The sequence below is a fragment of the Spea bombifrons genome, chromosome 9, assembly GCF_027358695.1.
Source record: "Spea bombifrons isolate aSpeBom1 chromosome 9, aSpeBom1.2.pri, whole genome shotgun sequence".
Classification (NCBI taxonomy): Eukaryota; Metazoa; Chordata; class Amphibia; order Anura; family Pelobatidae; genus Spea; species Spea bombifrons.
In genome coordinates this window covers 12,199,116-12,217,933 of record NC_071095.1, presented here as the reverse complement: position 1 = coordinate 12,217,933, position 18,818 = coordinate 12,199,116, and the positions used below count along the sequence as shown (strand labels likewise).

The 18,818-nt window shown below is 43.0% G+C and overlaps 1 protein-coding gene across 1 annotated transcript; it reads right to left on the bottom strand.

Moving 5' to 3' along the window:
- Positions 1-212: 212 nt before the first annotated feature.
- KCNK10 (potassium two pore domain channel subfamily K member 10) lies at positions 213-13,471 on the bottom strand. Its single transcript, XM_053475413.1, has 6 exons — positions 13,168-13,471; positions 10,211-10,328; positions 9,660-9,820; positions 8,001-8,187; positions 6,218-6,360; positions 213-2,153 (listed from the first exon to the last, which is right to left on the bottom strand). The coding sequence occupies exons 1-6, from the start codon at positions 13,423-13,425 to the stop codon at positions 1,542-1,544; spliced, it is 1,479 nt and encodes a 492-aa protein (XP_053331388.1). The 5' UTR covers positions 13,426-13,471; the 3' UTR covers positions 213-1,541.
- Positions 13,472-18,818: the final 5,347 nt, after the last annotated feature.

Sequence of the window (18,818 nt, the reverse complement as noted above, 5' to 3'; positions counted from 1 at the left end):
TATTCCGAGTTCCGTCCAATAATTTTTATAATAATCATAATTTTAATTTTTAATTTTTTTTAATTATTAAAATGAAAAAATAATAACTTATATTAGTAATAAATATGGGGACCAATTTTGGTGTCGAATAATTTGGATATGGGGTCTCCCCAACCCCTGATGAAGTAAATTTTGTTTCTATTTTTCTTTTTCTTTTTTTTTTTATTTTTTTTTTCTTTTTTTTAGAAACGGGTGATTGAGAACAAATACATTTCTAACTGAAATATAAAAAAGTTAAAAATTAAAATGGCACCAAATGGCATTCCTTCACTCCTTTAACTCCTTCATGCTCCCACAGACTCTCTAATACCTTTGTTTTGGGGGGGGTTATACAGTGCCCATCAAACCCTTGGTTTTATAGAAAGGGACACAAAGCCCTGAGAATTGGACGCAGATATCCACAACGTTTTTGGGTCTAGTTCAACCTTTTTGACAATTTTTCTTTTAAAATACGAAGCGTTCTCAAAGCGCATGCGCGATGCTAGCTTCCTTCCCGTGTTACGGTATCAATGGCTGAAATTTCGTCGGCGTTATAAAGTGTCTACAAGATATATGTATAAAAAACACACACATTGGACCATTCTTCCCATTCTTTAAAAAGACACCTTTTCAACGCCTAGAACGTTCGAGAGCCTCGTCTAGAGCTACAAGTCGGAACGTCGTCAGTGTCAGCTTTCCTCATTGGTTGCCGTTAAAACCGCAGCGCTCTCATTGGTTAAAAAGCACAGTTATCCCATGGCGTGTGCTGATGTAGCTTTAGCCGGGTCACGGCTGGCTTGATATGGAGGTTAGAAGGATGATATATATATCTTTAAAATATTCATTATTCTACCAATGTGCCACAAAATGCATATATTTAACCTGTTCCTACCCTGTTTAAATCACAGAGCAAAATATGCTGCCATTATTTTTTTTTATAATTGCCACATTAATTAATCTTCCACCGGCACGACCCGATTGTTCTTCCGCTCGGGTTAATTATTTCCTCTCGTTATTATTATTTTTTTTTTTTGGCAGTCTCTTATGGCACAGTAAATTTCATCAACGCAGTGAGTAAAGAATCCCAAGTAGTTTAAAAGTCTGCATAAGGCACGTGTCTTAAATAACTCGTTTTAAAGAAACCAAATTCCGTCCGTCTGTTTCTGAAGCGAGAGAGCGAGCGGCCGGCCGATTTCCAGCCGTTGTTGGCGTACAACGCCCCGTCCCGGGGGCTAAAAGGGTTGTACTCCATCAAGAGCTGAAAACGTAAAGGCTGAGCTTGCCTCACCCCCGCTCCTGGATCCATGAGTGAAGCTCCTTTCACACAAGGACAATATTTAACCCCCTTCTGTGCTGGAGAGACCCTACAACGCAGAAGGGGTCAAAGGTTACTGCTCGGTCGGAGTACAGACTAAGTCCGGGCTTGGAGTGGGAAGTACAACGTCCATTTTCTTCCCAACTCCGCGGCCCAAGGCCAAGCTTGTGCCGAGACGGAGCGATGATCTCCAAAGCTGCCCTTTTTTTTAGTTTTTCTCTTCAAGGAGGGCTTTGTTCTCGTGTTCCTCTTCTTTGGTTTCGCAGGGTATGGACCCGTTCTCCATCACCGAGTGCTGGATGAAGTCAGACAGGGTCGCCGTGTCAGAGTTGGAAATGTTGTCGGCCTCGTCTTCCCTCTTCTCTTCATCCACCGAGTACTTCCTGAAGTTCTCGTAGATCTTCCGCACGTCCTCCGGAAGGTTTTTTTTCAAGTCTCTGTTTTTCCTCTTTGTCGGCTTGGATGAGTTGGACCCAAACTTATTGATGATGTTATCCTCCGAGACCCCCTGTCCGTGTAAATTGAACTGCTCGGCCGCTTTCAGTCTCATGTTGTTGGGCCTGTTGTTTATACTCTCCTGGGACGAGGCCTTGAAGCGCCCCGTTTCCAGCTCGGCAAACACCGAACGCTTCTCGGGAGAAAGCATGTCCAGCGAGTGGGCTCTCTGGTCCAGCCCAAGCCTCCTGCGCTCCATGCTCCTAATGGTGGCCGCTCGCTGAAGTTTGTCGTGGATTTCCACGCTGAGCCGCCGCCGCGTCTCTCTGAACTCTGCTGTCACGTTGGCTTTCCACTCCGCCGCGTGAGCCTTGATCTCGCCGACCTGGTTAAAAAAATAAGAAAAAATCGTTTTCAAAAAGTTCAAATTAACTGACATATTTCACGATACATTTTTTTGTTTCATTAACTTCCACTTTTTGGAATATTTCATGCCCGGACCATGATGTCATCATGATGTCAATTCATTTCCACCAAAATCTGACCTATGTGGATTAAGACTTCCAAAGGTAGCGACAGAAACGGAATGATCGCAATACTCTGCCCTTAACGTTGTTATCCCCAGAGCTTGGAACCCATCCAGGATTGCATTCATTCCCTCGCTAATGTTTCCGTTTGTCTCTATAACTCAGACGGCGGTTTCTTGTCGCCACAGCCTAGAATTACAATGACTTGAGTTCCTTTCATTCACTTGTAGAATGGAAAAAAAAGGTGAATATGGAACCGTTTCTAACTATTACTTTGTAACATATATTCCACAGCCAGCACATGCCCCAGTATTTAATACACCAGGAGACATTTGGGCAGGTGCTTCCACCTCACAGACCTCCATACGGCTCTCCGACCAAAAATACTCATCATCATCATCATCATCATCATCGCTGTCCTTTCTGGACCCATGACTTCCGCTGAGGGCTTCATCTGAGGCCCAAGGAGCTTTCTGGGAGCTCCGATGTCTCACGGAAGCTGGTCTGCTGTCCATGGTACTGATCTACATTACTCACTGGGTCCTGGCCATATACAGGGCTGCTACACGGCTCTGCTGTTGGGCTTGGGGCATTCAGTTAGTTAGTAAGACCCTTTCCCCTGTGCCCCACTCATGTGTTATATCAATACAACATACATTACCTCGAACAGACGAGTACTATGTTACTATCTTGGTATATATTACTATAACTATGTCACGATATTGTTATATGTTTCTACATTACTTTGTTACTATGTTGCTATATTATTATATGTTATTATATGTTACTATATTATGTTACTATATTATTAATATGTATATATTATATGTTACTATGCTACTATAATACTATGTTACTATATTATTATATGTTACTATATTACTATGTTACTATATTATTATATGTTACTATAATATTTATATATATATATATATTATATGTTACTATGTTACTATATTACTACATTACTTTGATACTATGTTACTATATTATTATGTTATTATATGTTACTATATTGTTATATGTTACTATAATACTTATATATATATTATATGTTACTATGTTACTATGTTACTATGTTACTATATTACTACATTACTTTGTTACTATGTTACTATATTATTATGTTATATATATATATTATATGTTACTGTTACTATATTATTATGTTACTAGATTATTAATATATATTATATGTTACTATGTTACTATAATACTAGGTTACTATATTATTATATGTTACTAGATTATTAATATATATATATATATATATATAGTATATGTTACTATGTCACTATAATACTATGTAACTATATTATTATATGTTACTATATTACTATGTTACTATGTTACTATATTATTCTAATGTTACTATGTTACTATAATACTATGTTACTATATTATTATATATTAATCTATGTTACTATTTTACTTTATTATATGTTACTATTTTATATATATTTTATATATATATATATGTTACTATAGTACTATATTACTACATTTGGAATCAGCGTACCAACATTGGAATTGTGATTTCAGGTCAGTTACTTTTAACCTTTTTGCACAAAATATGGAATGCACTGGAGATAATAATAGCAATAATAATAGTAATAATAATAATAGTAATAATAATAATAGCAATAATAGTAATAAGAATAATAGTAATAATAATAAGATATTTTGTATGAAGAACCCGACCGGTGACAACAATGAAAGTCTTTTTATTGATTCCGAGCGCACGCCAAGTTCCGTCCGTCTGATACGGATGCATATTCTTCGAGTGATCGCCGGGCTTACAAGACGTAATCGCATTTAATGATAGCGAGATAAGCTCTTCGTGTGCGTGAGAAAGATTCCACGTCTCGATCTCTCCCTCGCAGGAATAAAATGCAGAGTGGAAAATCGATTGGAATTTTCACAGAGGGGTTGAGTTGCCGTGAAACGCCGGCTTTATTTCAACAAATTCAGGAGGATATGCAAAGAACGAACAATCGATTTATGATGAGTGAGCGGCCCGCTCGCCGACCTGAGAATTCATTCGCTTTACAGACCTTCGGAATTCCGAAGCGCAGGAATGCGAGACATCGTGTGACCCCCGGAAATCAATAGACTCACCAGAAGCCTCACATCTCTGGGTAACTGCGGCCGGTTTAGGAATATTGGAAATTGCAGAGGGATATTCATAAAAGCCAAAAGGTAATGGGCCCCCCCCGAAAGTGTCCATTCATTGAATTTGGTTTCTTCCTCTTTCAGTTGAAGAGAGTGAGAAAAAAAGGAAAGTTCAGAGCTTTTCTCCTCCTGTTTTTTAGACATTCGTACAAATAAACGGATTTCGAAAAATTCATTAAAATCCGTACAAATAAAATGTATAAATCTACTAATCTTTTTTTTTTAGTCCTATACAAGAAAGAGGTATACGGGGCTAAAAATGAAAATAATGGTAATTTTACCACGGCGGTCTGATTGACACCCTTTCAGATTTGCATTTAGGAATTAATGAGACAGTCACATGTCTCAGGCGGCCTCATCCACATAGACTGCATGCTACTTCATCTACTTTAATATGCATTGGAGTGCTTTCTGCACACGTGTTCTGGGGGTCTCATTAGACAGCCCCCCAGGACCCTTGCCAGGCCAGTGCTGGGGCTGACAGTGAGTACACTACGTGGGTGCAATGTTCGGGGCGAATGCTTATGGGGGGGATTATGCAGGACCCCCCCTTGGCATTTGCAATGGGGACCATATATACATTTAAAGGGACCGCTCAGCTTTCATATGCATTACTATAAAACTATATGTGCTCCATACATCAAACACGTGACGTATCCCGTTAACTCCTACAAATACCAGCCGCTCCCAGCCGCTCCCAGCCTCTCCGTGGATTCGTTACCAGGATTTAACCCGACCGCGATGGCTCCCTTTCAGTGAAGTCTTTGACGGCCAATCTTTCCTTTGTTTTCTGGAATCAGTTATGAAACCATATGCTCCTCTGACACAACTCTCACGGGAGCCTCTAAAGCGCTTGTGCTGAACACGCAGCGAGATTACCCCATTAGCTCGGCCCCGTCTGGTGACAGATGCTGCTTTGTCAGTTCTCTGTTCTTTGCCCTGTGGATCACGTCCATAGCCAGAGCGCCCGAGATATTTCATTAAATTAGCAAAAAAAAACAACATTCAAATTTTAATCACATCAAATGAGCTGTAATTGTAGCATCGGTGTATCAGAATTCCGAAGGGCAGCTGTATTATTCTGAAAACATTAGCAGCGATTTCATCATCGAAACATTCCGACGATGACGAAGATTCTGCAGCTTCCTATCTCAAAACTCCTACATGTTCCCCAAATCAACAAGAATTTTATCATTTTAGATATTTGTGCCAAAAAAATGCTCTGTCCTTTATGCAAATTAACTTCTAGAATGATAATCAGATCGCCTATAGAGTCACATGATCATGTCACAAATCAAGGGGGGTTCAACCATTTTTAACCCCTTTTTATTTAATTATATAAGCTTTTGGTTGTTTTTTTTTACTTATTTCATTATGATCAATAATAAGATATTTTAACGAAAGGGACCCCAGATATTTTTATTTCTGAGGGCTCAGCCAAATTTGTTCTGAATTTCCAAGGATTTGTTAAATTCCATAAAAATGTACTTCCAATCCAAAAAGTTGGCTAAATTGACCAATTAATTATTAATTAATACTCGAGTATTATTAAGTAGCCAATATTTTTTTACAATTCGTACATATATGAGCATTTTTTTCTTGTTGTATTTTCATTTTTCACCTTTGTACAGCACTGCGGATTGTGTCGGCGCTTTATAAATAAAGTATAATAATAATAATAATAAGTTTATTTAATAAAAACATTTTATAAAATAAATTTCATAAAATAAATCAAATTTGTAATTTTTACCTCTTCCTTGGTTTTCTTGGATATGACCCGAAGCCAATCGCCGATCATGCTCAGGACGGCCGCGAAGTACGCCAGACCGACCAGGATCCAAAACCACACCAGGGGCTTGTACCACTCGCGATAGATGATGTCCGTGTTCCCACCTGCAAGATAAAAGTCACTGTATCCCATTCCTGGAACATTGTCGCGGCCCCAAGGTGGGCCGGGTCCCCGCTGGTTTTAGGTTAAAACGCTTGAAATCAGCCATTGGGCTGGGTTACACCTGACTCGTGACCCCAACCGCGCAGGTTTATTGAGTTCCGTCTTCGGCTCCCTGGTTACTCATTGCGGGGAGAGCTGCGGGGAGAGCTGCGGGGAGCCCTTTGCTCCTCCGAATATCTCGATTCAAACTGCGTGCTGCTCAGACTAATTGAAAGGAAGATCATTCAGAAGAGATGTAATTGAATGAGATAACAGCTAATGATTCTTCAGATGACGGATTACATTTGTTTGGATTTTCTCTGCTTCGTTCCGTTCAACTGGGGGGGGGAATGAAGATCATCGGGGTAAATGGACCTCACCATACGGTGTAATGGAGGGTATATATTTTCTAGAGGCCCCCAAAAACAAAGATTTGTTGCAGTAGAACCTTGGGGTTGTAACAATTGAAGGACGACTTGCTCTAGAACCTTACTCCAGAACAGGCCAGTTGCGGACTGAGATTGAATATTTACAATTTACGCCCTTTACCGGTTATTTGGGAAACATCTTGTTCTTTCTACCTGCCCTGGAAAAAGAATCTTTATATAGAGACACGAGCGGAGTCGGGTCACCGTGTCGTCGGGTCACCGTGTCGTCGGGTCACCGTGTCGTCGGGTCACCGTGTCGTCGGGTCACCGTGTCCCCGGCTCCGGATAACGACATGAAATTCTAACAAGCGCCTGGCTCAGAACCTCAAACTTTTGCGAAGAATATTACTTGGCAAGATTGTATCTTATTTGCTCTTAATGTCATTCAACTGAACCTATTTCTTATTTATTTGTTCACTTATTTGGATTGTTTCCTTTTTTCTTTTTATTTTATTTTACTTATAAGGCAATTTTTTTTATTTTTCTTTTACTTATTTGGCTATTTTCCTTTTTTTTTCTTCTTTGGTTATTTTTATTGTTTCATTTTTTGGCTGCTTTCTTTTTTTTCTTCTTTGGCTATTTTCCTTTTTTTTCCTTCTTTGGTTATTTTTATTGTTTCATTTTATGGCTGTTTTCTTTTTTTTCTTATTTGGCTATTTTCCTTTTTTTTACTTATTTGGCTCTTTTTATTGTTTCATTTTTTTGGCTATTTTCCTTTTTTTTTTAATTTTTGGGGTATTTTCATTTTTTTATTTATTTGTCTATTTTAATTGTTTTTTTTGTTCGTCTATTATCCTTTTTTTTAGCTGTTGCCTTGAATTGCGAAGCGAGACAAGGAACCACAAGACGATACTGTATAGGCGGCGTAAGGGTTGTTGTTGGTTATTACTGCATCGGAATCAAACGAGGCTCTTGTGTAGTCAGGCGCTCATGCATCATTCATGGGAGCATGAGGTCATATAATAGCGCTGAATTGCAGTGCTGTTATCATTAACTCCTTCAGGAAAAGGCTCCCCCTCAATGAATTGTATCAACCCATTAGTAATGTATCCAGCTCAATAAGCCTTTGAGCGGCAGGTGGGTGTTCAACGCACCATGAAACGTTCTAACGCCCAACAATCAAAGCCATCGGGACAAAGACAGAAGATGACACCAGCATGGATCGCTCAACGTACCTGCCACAAAATCACCGAATCCCACGGTTGAGAGGGTAACGACCACAAAATAAATGGACTCCAGTTCCGTCCAACCTTCGATCTGCTTAAAGATGACGGCGGGGATGGTCACAAAGACCAGGAACCCCGCCACGATGAAGAGGATGGTGGAGATCACTCGGATCTTCGTCTGGCTCACCTGCTTCTTCTGGAGAGAAGGCAGATGGAGTGAGATGCAGGAACGTCATCATCATCATCATTTCACTTACAGCCAAGGGGGATTATTTTTTAGGGAAAAAAAGATAAAAAATCTGTAGAAAGTTTGTTTGTATAATAAAGAGCCACAATATGTAATATGAAGCACGTGGGTGTTCTGTATATAAGACATTCTATGTAACATTTCATTTCTGTTTCCAGAATTAACCCCTTCATCTTCCTGTTTCAACCACTTCCATCCCCAAAAACCCTCCCTTGTAAAGCAGTGGAATGTAATACATTGTTTAACGCGGCTCGTTCGGCTACAACGCTTCAATCCTTCCTAGCAGCCGGGAATTCTGGGAGTTGACATGCAAATGATCTGATCACATGACCTCTCTCTTTCTATGTCAGGATCTGAAGCCACTGACCTTTAATGCGTGTAAAATGTGTATTTTTAACATTAGAGAATTATTATTTCCTCTCTCCCAATGATACATTGTAACGAAATACATTATGACTCGATACAATACGTTACAATGTTATCTCATCGGGAAACTATTAAGGATGATGTTATTAATAATAGAATTCCACAAAGTGGGCAAAATTCAGGAAATAAATCAGTCGGTTTTTCCAAATCTTAATTCTCAATGTCAAAATTTTAAGGTTTCCATGGTAACCATTTCGGGTGATTTTACCTCTTTTTGCATAGCGGTGAAATTACTGGATTTGGCATTAAGTTGAGATATGATGTCACTATCACCGTTCTCCCAGCGGCTGATCAATGACACAGATTAGTGACGCTCTTAACGAGGCTGGTCAGGAATCTCTCGTTAATGTCACCGCGAAGCCAAAAGTCCGTTTTTATGGCAGCGCCCCCGGCAACCGTCTTATATTTCATTTCTTTCTAGATTACTTTTTTTTCGGGACTTGAAGCCAAGTCCACGCTTCCAGCATCCGAGCGATAAAACATTTGTAAATTTTCATCTCCGCGGCGTTAAATATTCATGAAGCGCATGCGCGGAGGTCAGCTCGTTAGGAGTCCGGCGAGAAGCCGCTAACACGTTGAGGGGTTTATTCTATATTCTACAATCAGATCAAAAATGAATCGGGTCGAATCCAGAAATATACAGCAGCTCCGCTATTGAAACACGTATTGTACAGCTCCACGGAATATGGGGGCGCAATATAAATCGATCATTAATAATAATTCTAAAGCCACAAATTTATTTAAAAAAAGCCCCTCCGAATTCCGTCCGAACCAAAAGGACCCAATAACTATGATATATTTACAATTATATTTATAATTGAAGTTTTTCACAAATCTATATCCGTTCAATAATAATAATAATAATAATAATGAAATATTATTATTATTATTATTATTATTATTATTATTATTATTTTACATTCATACCAAATATTTCCTTCCACACTGACTTAAAAGCGAATACGAAGACATTTTATTATTTTAAATTAATTTACCCTGAAAACCTTTTCTACTCTTGCGATGCTTTTTCCGAAGATGGTTCCCAGTTGGTCTCCAATTCCAGCCAAGAGGAAGCCGAAGAGAGGGATTCCGAAAATGGCGTAAAGAATGCAGAATATCTTCCCGCCTTGGGTGCTGGGCGCGATATTTCCGTACCCTGCGGACACATATAAGACGTTGGAACACTATCGCTGGCAGTGAGCCAGACCATAAGCACAATGCCGCGGGAAAATGACCTAGAACAGGGGCAAAACAGGTCTTTTATAGATTTCTTTTAGATCTTTCTAGTAATAGTTTCCCCCAGCAGAGCCGGGGACGTAATAAAGTAATTGGGTCTTTTATATCTGCCTAGAACATCAGGGGAGGAAAGAGGGGCATAAGGGGAGGAAAAAGGAACTTCAGGGGGAAAGAGAGGCATCAGGGGAGGAAAGAAAGCTTTTCACTAACGTATGCCTTATGAGAACTCGATGCATCAATCAAACACACAAAGCAACATTGTAACAGGGTGTGGACACGCCCCTTTCTAGCTCCACCCCTTCACACTCACCAATCGTAGTGATTACAGTCCCGGCAAAGAAAAAGGCACTTCCGAGGTCCCAGTGACTGCTGCTGTTTGAGTAGTTGCCAATAGGGTTCACCCCAGCGTTATCGGCTTCAATGGCTTTCTGCAGATGATAAACAGCATGAAACTCAGCTATATCACACGCAAATCCCTTAGAGCAAAGTTTTACTTCATTGTGAGGTGGGTAGATCAGTGGAACAGCCTCCCAGCAGAAGCGGTAGAGGGATTGAAACATGCATGGGATAGGAATATGGCTCCTGAATCTAAGACGAGACCAAAGACTAATCATTCTTTACGTTTAGTCATCGCGGGGATACAGAGAAGGAGACATCAGATTCTGCAGGAACCTCCAGGTCTCCTTTGTCCTCCTTAGACATTTGGGACCCATGAAATATAAGAGCAGCATTTACATCAAAGGGGACCTCAAATCACCCATCAATTTCTCTGAAGACAACCGGACATCGTATCCCTCCCAAGAGATAACTAAATCCTGAACACGTCCAGACCCAACGTTCCTCCAGAAGGACTTCAGCTTTAGGTTACTAAGTTGCTTTACTAACATTTAAAGGTCGTCTCTATGAACACCAAACATTGTCTTAACTGATGGTCCTCTTCTGGATGGGTGGCTTTGTACGAAGGTCTTCTAAGTTATTATCTCCAGATCCTTTACTCAAACTCAGTAACTGACTGATCGATACAAAGTAACCAGGACTGGTTCTAGATGTCAGCACCAAGGAGAGGTGGCAGGGATCGTGTCTGCTCCGTACATGTCTGCCGTTTGATATCTCTGCGTCGTTCTGTCCCGAGAAGTCCTCATTCTCATGTAAATCATCTCCACCACTGAGCTTTGGGACACGACGAGGCTGCGACTAGAATACTTTATCACAAACCCAAGTTCAGGGGAATGATAGCGGAAAGCCTGGTGCGGAGAGAGCGGCGCATGAGCTGGAAGGGTTGGCCGGCGTCTTCTGTGTCTCACACAGCAGTCTCTTGTGAAGCTCAGCCAGCTCCCAAACACACACATATACCGATGCCTACGCTCAAACGCTCTTACCCCTCTTACCCCCTCTAACCACTTACCCCATCTAACCACCTCTTACCACCTACCCCCTCTTACCACCTCCTACCACCTCTTACCACCCCTTACCACTTACCCCCTCTTACCATGTTTTACCACCTCGTACCCCCTCTTACCACTTGCCCTCTTACCACCACTTTACAAACGGAGGCTTTTGCGCTCAGAGATCAGGGATCGCGTTAAGTAAATGCGGCGACCGTAAGAAAAATATCCAGTATGGGAATCGGGTATGATGTCATCACACAAGGTGCTTTCGACTTATAATACGTTTCTAAATGGAGCATTTTACGCTCCGAGCCGCGGGGCTTTGAGATTCATCAAGCGTCTGTCATTAAGAAGCAGTCATGTCTGACATGCAGAGCAGCGCAAGCCGAGCGAGACGCGCCGGGTTTATTCCCCTGCGCATGGATACCGTAACATACATGGCCGCGGGTCTCGCTCGTGCTTTGTCTGCCCGGGCCCCGAAGGCTCTGTTCCTGGTAGCGGAGCCTCGGCCCCCCGCCGGGCGCGTGTTCTGTGCTATGAGCTCATGGATTGCAGAGCCGGCTGCTTCTTGCTGCATTGCAGTAGATACCCTTTTCGCACAAACACTTCGGCTCTCTGCCCTTAACCCCTTCATCGCTGGGGACACAAACCACGAAGGGCATTGTACATCTTAGAAGGCAGCTTAAGACTCAGGATTATCCGTCTCTTATGCCTGCCAGGGGGTCGAGAGGGTAAAAGGATAACGTCTTTTTTTCCGGGAAGGAATCTATCATTTCGCGCACGTTCCTCGGCTTACAGCTCCGCCAGAACGCAAAGATTCCATGAAAATATCCGTTTTATTATAACGTAGAGTCGTAAAAGACATTCATTACGCAGCAAAATGTTCTGCACGACCGCCCCCGATGTGCGGCGGATGCTTCTAACCACCTGGAGCTGGCAGATCATTACCTAGCGCAGTCGCTTTAAACCGAGCCTTTTAACCGTTTCAATGCCGGAGGGCTGCACATTGTATTCAAGAGGTTAACGCTTTGTGAAAACGTGGATATTACCTGCATTGCACATGCGGTTCTAGTATCGGAAGTAAGCTGTTAAAAAAAATATTATCTTTTTCATTTTATCTACAAAACAAGAATTTAGATTAAAAAAAAGTCTCAAATTGTTTGTCTACGAAGGGGTCCCCACTTAAAAAGAAATACAATTGTGAAACGACGATGAGTTACAAATCCTCAGAGCTCTGTTCTCTACTCCAACGTTAGTAACATGTATCAAGATCCATCCAGCAGATGAGGGGTTAATCAAAAAGAAATCTTTTCTCTTAATAGATATATTTAACCCTGGAGTTTAAAAAACGAGGGGATTTGAGGAGATTTGTTACAAAAACCGAACCGAACAATCGCACAAAGTCTGCGTGTCCAGGAGATATCAAGGATGATTGCGAGATTAACCTGAAAAGGTGAACGATCTGACGTGCAGACCCTCTAGAGATCTGAGAGACACCTGAAACGCGGCGGGATCTACGCCCAACGATCTCATAAACACGACCTGGGGTGTAAAGCGGGAATTCCATCTCCTGGATAGAGGGAATTATGACATCGTTTCTATCTTTCATTTAAATTGACGATGGAATGACCATAGGTGAGATGGATCTCGTTGGGTCCGTGGCATGGCTTGGCCACCGTCCTGGAGAATTTGGCTTTGCCTCCTAAGAACGTTCTCACAATCCTGGCCAAAGCCCACCAAGTCATCCTGCCCCTCCGTTTTCCAGTTTGGGTACATTTGAGTCATTAGCCCAGCCACAAATTACCACCCCGGAGTGACGCTTGAGGGTAACTCTAGAGCACTCAGTCTAATTAACAAAAGGAACAGATAGACCACTGACCTTTATTAGTGAATCCAACTCCTGTTGAGTGACGCAGGGGTGGTTCTGTAGGAAATCCGCCTTCTCCTGGGCTATGGTGCTTTTCTTGCTGCTCTCAAATGGTTGTTCGAGAGCTCGGAAGACAAGGCCACCGCTGACCAGGTACACCACTACCACAACGAAGATGGCGAGAACAGTCTTCCACTTCATAACGGTGTGCAGACCGCTGGATGTGTTGTCCATGCTGCTCACTACGGTAGCCCGCGAGCACACAGACATTCTGGGGGTAGGCGTGGGAGTCGGGTGATGCCCGTTGGGCTTTGGATCAGAAGGGGGCACAGGCAATGGGGCAGGTGAGGGTACAGCTGAGGGCACCGCCACTGCAAAAAAAACAAAAAAATACAAGACAATGAGCCTCATTACACTTTGCTGTAAGGAATTGTTACATCATTTGGTGACAATACTGTGAATCAACGTGTCTTCTCATGGATCTTCTTGTGTATTCCAGAGCCGATGGGTTATAAAAGGATCAGCTGACACTGGAGAGTGGGTTGGTGTAGCACAGTGGTACAGCGTTGTGGATTGGTATGGGACATTTTTACAGAAGGGTGGGATGATGTGGGTCATGGGTATGGGAGAGTGGGTTGGTGTGGGTCATTGGTATGGGATAGTGGGTTGGTGTGGGTTGTTGGTATGGGATAGTGGGTTGGTGTGGGTTGCTGGTATAGAATAGTGGGTTGGTGTGGGTTGTTGGTATGGGATAGTGGGTTGGTATGGGTTGTTGGTATGGGATAGTGGGTTGGTATGGGTTATTGGTATGGGAGGGTGGGTTGGTGTGGGTTGTTGGTATGGAATAGTGGGTTGGTGTGGGTTGTTGGTATGGGATAGTGGGTTGGTATGGGTTGTTGGTATGGGATAGTGGGTTGGTATGGGTTGTTGGTATGGGATAGTGGGTTGGTATGGGTCATTGGTATGGGAGGGTGGGTTGGTGTTGGTGGTTGGTATGGGAGGGTGGGTTGGTGTGGGTCATTGGTATGGGATAGTGGGTTGGTGTGGGTTGCTGGTATGGGATAGTGGGTTGGTGTGGGTCATTGGTATGGGATAGTGGGTTGGTGTGGGTCATTGGTATGGGATAGTGGGTTGGTGTGGGTCATTGGTATAGGAGGGTGGGTTGGTGTTGGTTGTTGGTATGGGAGGGTGGGTTGGTGTGGGTCATTGGTATTGGATAGTTGGTTGGTGTGGGTCGTTGGTATGGGAGGGTGGGTTGTTGGTATATTAAGGCCATCTTTCGGAGTAGGCTATAAAGTCCTCATTGCTCTGAATACCCTCACAATTATTAAAAGTTTCACCCTGCTGCTGCGTTAAATTTGTGTCTGAATACGAATGACAGGAACGCACGTTAGGCGCGGGGTCTCCGGGGAGCGTCACACCGTGGAGGCTGGCGTGGGTATGGCAACCGTGGGAACGCAGACATAGAGTGACTTAGGCAGATCCCTCGGGATCCTGGCGCACGATGAGTTTGAATTGTTGGGTTGTTACTGTGTACAGTCGCACGGTTATAATGTACACATATTTAATAAGCGGGTAACACAATCAATAAATCCCGCCAGGGCCGGCGATCAAAGCGCAATCCATCGTTCTGAACATCTAGAGTCACCGATAATTCCCGAGAAACTGAGCCTGAAACTGAGGAAACGGACTCTGTACTTTGATGCTTTTTAGGGAGATTACATTTTTTTACACTCAAAATTTTGGAAATTGTAAATTTGATTGGAAAAAAAGTTGACCGAATCTTGTGAAATTCATTCATTTGGATGGAAGTCGGAAGCTCAGACTTTTCATCTGAATTTCCTTTTTTTTTCGCCACTCTCTCCTTACCTTTTCAGACGATGGCTTCTATGACAACAGCCATACGTCTATCTCACGCATGGTTCTATTCTGCTGGCAGGACGTTCCACTTATCCACCACCCTCTCAGTAAACTAAGACTTTTTGGGTGAGAACACCCCTGTGAAATGTTTCTGTAACTCAGACTTATTGTCCTTGAATAATTCATTTGGGGGGGGGCAAAAGTATTATCACAAATAAGACTCCCAGTTGGTGCTTTTGCTCCCAGTATGTTAGTCTTGATATCCCTGCTTGAATGCAGGTGACTCCATTAAGTGTATCTTTTTAATAATGACAGGTCAAGGTTTCCATGACGACCGATAATAGAGCCATTTGGGGGAACACATTTGGCGAGTCGCTGCATAGAATCTTCACGATGGGCTATTAAAGGGTTAATATTTGAAGAGTCCCAGGGGCAGCTCATTAATGAGACGTTCTTACCTGCGCTAAAGGGTCTTCCGAGCGATCCCCCCCCCCCCCGGAATCCCTCCTCTACAAAGCGCAGAGCACACTATGCGTCGGGCAGGGAGAGCCGGGGCGGGATGGAGGCTGTTTGTTGTGGACGAGACGCGCGGCATGCAGTCCCCGGGTGCGATGCGCTCGGAGACCCGAGGATGTCTCACGCGATGAGACCGAGCCAAACCTCAATGCCCCAGAGAGAGACTCCGCGCCGTCATCCGACACTCGCATCCCGTATTAAAGACCTCGGCTGGAAAGCAGCCTCTGAGCTACAAGAACGGCGGAACCAAAGCCGGCAGCCCGCTGACAGTTTTCAGGATATATCTTCACTTCATCATAATTTTCCTCCCCAGGCGATTGCAGTTTTTAGAACAGATTTTCTTTTTTTTACTCCATTAAGTTCCGTGTTTTCCGTCAGCAGAATACTCAGGAGCCTTCCCTCAAACTATCCCAAACCTCCGGCCCCTTACCGGGGGAAAAGAAGGGGTAAAACTCCACTTTTTGGTAACTAATTATAGGGAAATCATACATTTTCAGCTTTCCGGGTACTGCTTCGGATTACAGCGAGCAAACTGCTCCTTATCACGTCGTGAGCAGCAGGCTGTCTCAGGGGAGGCTCCAGTTCAAGGTTTCTGACCCCAAAGGTCCAGGATACAAAGTATTCGGAGTCATAACTGAATAAAGCGAATTAAGGGGGCATCTAACCAGCTGCAGCGGCGTCGGGGCCAATGGGCGCCCCGTTTAACGAGCGGTTTTCGCGCAGATCATCGGTCGGTATAGAAATTGCCCGATTTTTCCCACTCGGCTTTTTCTAGACAACAGTAAATAGTGAATCGTTCATTAAGGGGCATCAGGGGAGGAGAGAGGGGCATAGGGGGAGGAGAGAGGGGTAAAAAGGAGGAGAAAAGGGGTACAGGAGGAGGAAAGAGGGCAAGAGGGGAGGAAAGGGGGGAAACATTGGAGGAAAGAGGGGCATAGAGATTTGAGGACCAAAAAGGGACTGGACAAACTAAGCAGGGACACTTGGAGGGTATGGAATTAGTACAGACGGTAACCGATGTCCCGTGAAGGTGGGGATTTAATGATTGGCGCAGCGGCTGCTTCCTTCTGTCTGACTTTTCTTCCTCTAACGGTCCTCGAATTTCACTCGGAATTAACCCCTTCATTACCAGGAGGCCACAACCTACGTCGGGCCTTTCTCACCTGAGTGCATCCAGAGCGATAAATGCGGCGTTATAAGCGATGTAAATGTGCGGACAGTGATTTCGGGGGGAATTCATTACTTTTAAGAGTCCTTCTAACGCCTGATTTGTTTCTCCTTTAGAATAAATCCTCTGTCGCAGTAATTGAGTCTGATTATCGACGGCAGATTCCCCAAAATATTTCAGCGTCTTCCCTCAGATTGTTTCTGATTAATTTGGTTGGAATAATCGCTGCCAATAAACATCCTGCGTCTGCATTAACACAGGCCCTGCATACTGATGGGAAGGCATTATCATGCGCGAGGTGCTGCCTCATACGCTTCCCAGCCCCTCTGACAAGAAAGCCGATCCCTTGGGGTCAAATTTGTGGGTAACGGACACACACAAACACACATCCATACACACCCATACACACACGCATACACATGCACACGCACTCACGCATACACACACGCATACACATGCACACACACTCACGCATACACACACATAGACACATGCACACGCACATATACGCACTCTCACACTTACACACACACACATGCGCACATACTCACGCATAAACACACATACATAGACACATGCACATGCGCATACAGACACTCTTACACTTACACAAACACACATCCACACACATGCGCAAACACTCACACATACACACATGTACGCACACGCACACAGACCCATACACACGCATACACACTCACACATACACAGACAAACACATACACACGTACACACACATACCCATATATACACGCACACTCACATACACATGCACACACCAGCGCATGCACACACCCACTCATGCATGCACACAGGCACATTCACACATAAACACACATACACACACAGAGCGGCATGTGAAGAAGGCTCAGTATTTTTGGGAGGTTGCTGCTGGGCCCTTCGTCTGCTCATTTTTTGGGTTGGACGGGGGGGTATATTAACCTTCGCTTCATCTTAAAGAAATACCTATTAATAGGACACAAAGTCACGGCAAAAGCCACGCCCCATCCACACCTCTAACCACACCCCTTTAAAAAAAAGAAGTGCCCCTCTCTGGCCAACACAATGTCTGGCGGTGCGGGATCGGATCACAAACGGCATGTAGAAGAGACGAGTATATTATCAGTATAAGCTACAGCCGATATAACATAAACCCAAATAACGTTTACTGTCTCATAGGAGCCAACAGCTCTTCTACGCTGGTAAACTAAAATTCTACATTTCTATAGAGAAAAATAATATACCTATATTTTTTTTAAGAACAAAAACTACTTTTCTTTGAGCTACGGATTTTCCAGCTTTATTAACTGCGTGAAACATCCTCTTCTATGTCACTTTTATGCTAAATAATAAATAGCGTCTGTTAAACGGTGAGAGTTCTGATAATAGCCATTTTTAATTGTTTTTCTTTTTCACTAAGCCTAAGTAGAAAAAAAATAATAATATTTACACAGGGGAGGAAAAAAACTGCATCTATGGAGCAGAGTGATGGGAAAGATTTCTATCAGTGGAGATAGAATGTGACCTTAGGCTTGACCTTCAAGGTGAAGACAACCAATGACCTTGAAAACCAGTTAAAAAGGATAGGTACCTAGAACCTTCCCAAATTCCAGGTTCTTGGCATCAAGTCCCTCGGTTTCCAGGTCTTATAAGTGATACAAAATGATACAAAATGTCCAAAAAACACCGGAAAACCATGTTACCAAAACGCTACACAGACCCCGCCACAAATCCCATGGGTTTCCAAATGATTTCATCCACGACACAAACATCGGCCCTTAATTCTCTGATCCAAATCTTAATGAAAAGGAAGAGAAAGACAATAAAATGAAAATGTATCGAGGACGGGAACACGTCCTGCGCAGAACCAACACACGAGAGAACGTTTTATCTGCCCAGAGGAGGACAACGCGGACTCCAAAGTCCTACAGAAAGATACTTTGTATAAAACACAATCCCTCAGTTTATGAAAGTGATCTTTTATGGATATTTGGACGTTTCCGGACAGCCTTCAGTAAAGTTTTCCCAGAGTTCTATTATATCTGAAAATGACTTCATTGGGGCATTTATTCTTCAGGTGGTGTCTGGTGGCAAAGCGACCTCAGGCATGGTACGAGGT

Excerpts from the sequence above, each read along its gene's own strand:
- KCNK10 (XM_053475413.1), bottom strand. The coding sequence starts at position 13,425 with ATGTCTGTGTGCTCGCGGGCTACCGTAGTGAGCAGCATGGACAACACA. Across the intron at positions 9,821-10,210 it reads GACTGTAATCACTACGATTG|GGTACGGAAATATCGCGCCC; the intron begins GTGAGTGTGAAG and ends ATGTGTCCGCAG. Across the intron at positions 6,361-8,000 it reads ATTCGGTGATTTTGTGGCAG|GTGGGAACACGGACATCATC; the intron begins GTACGTTGAGCG and ends TTTATCTTGCAG.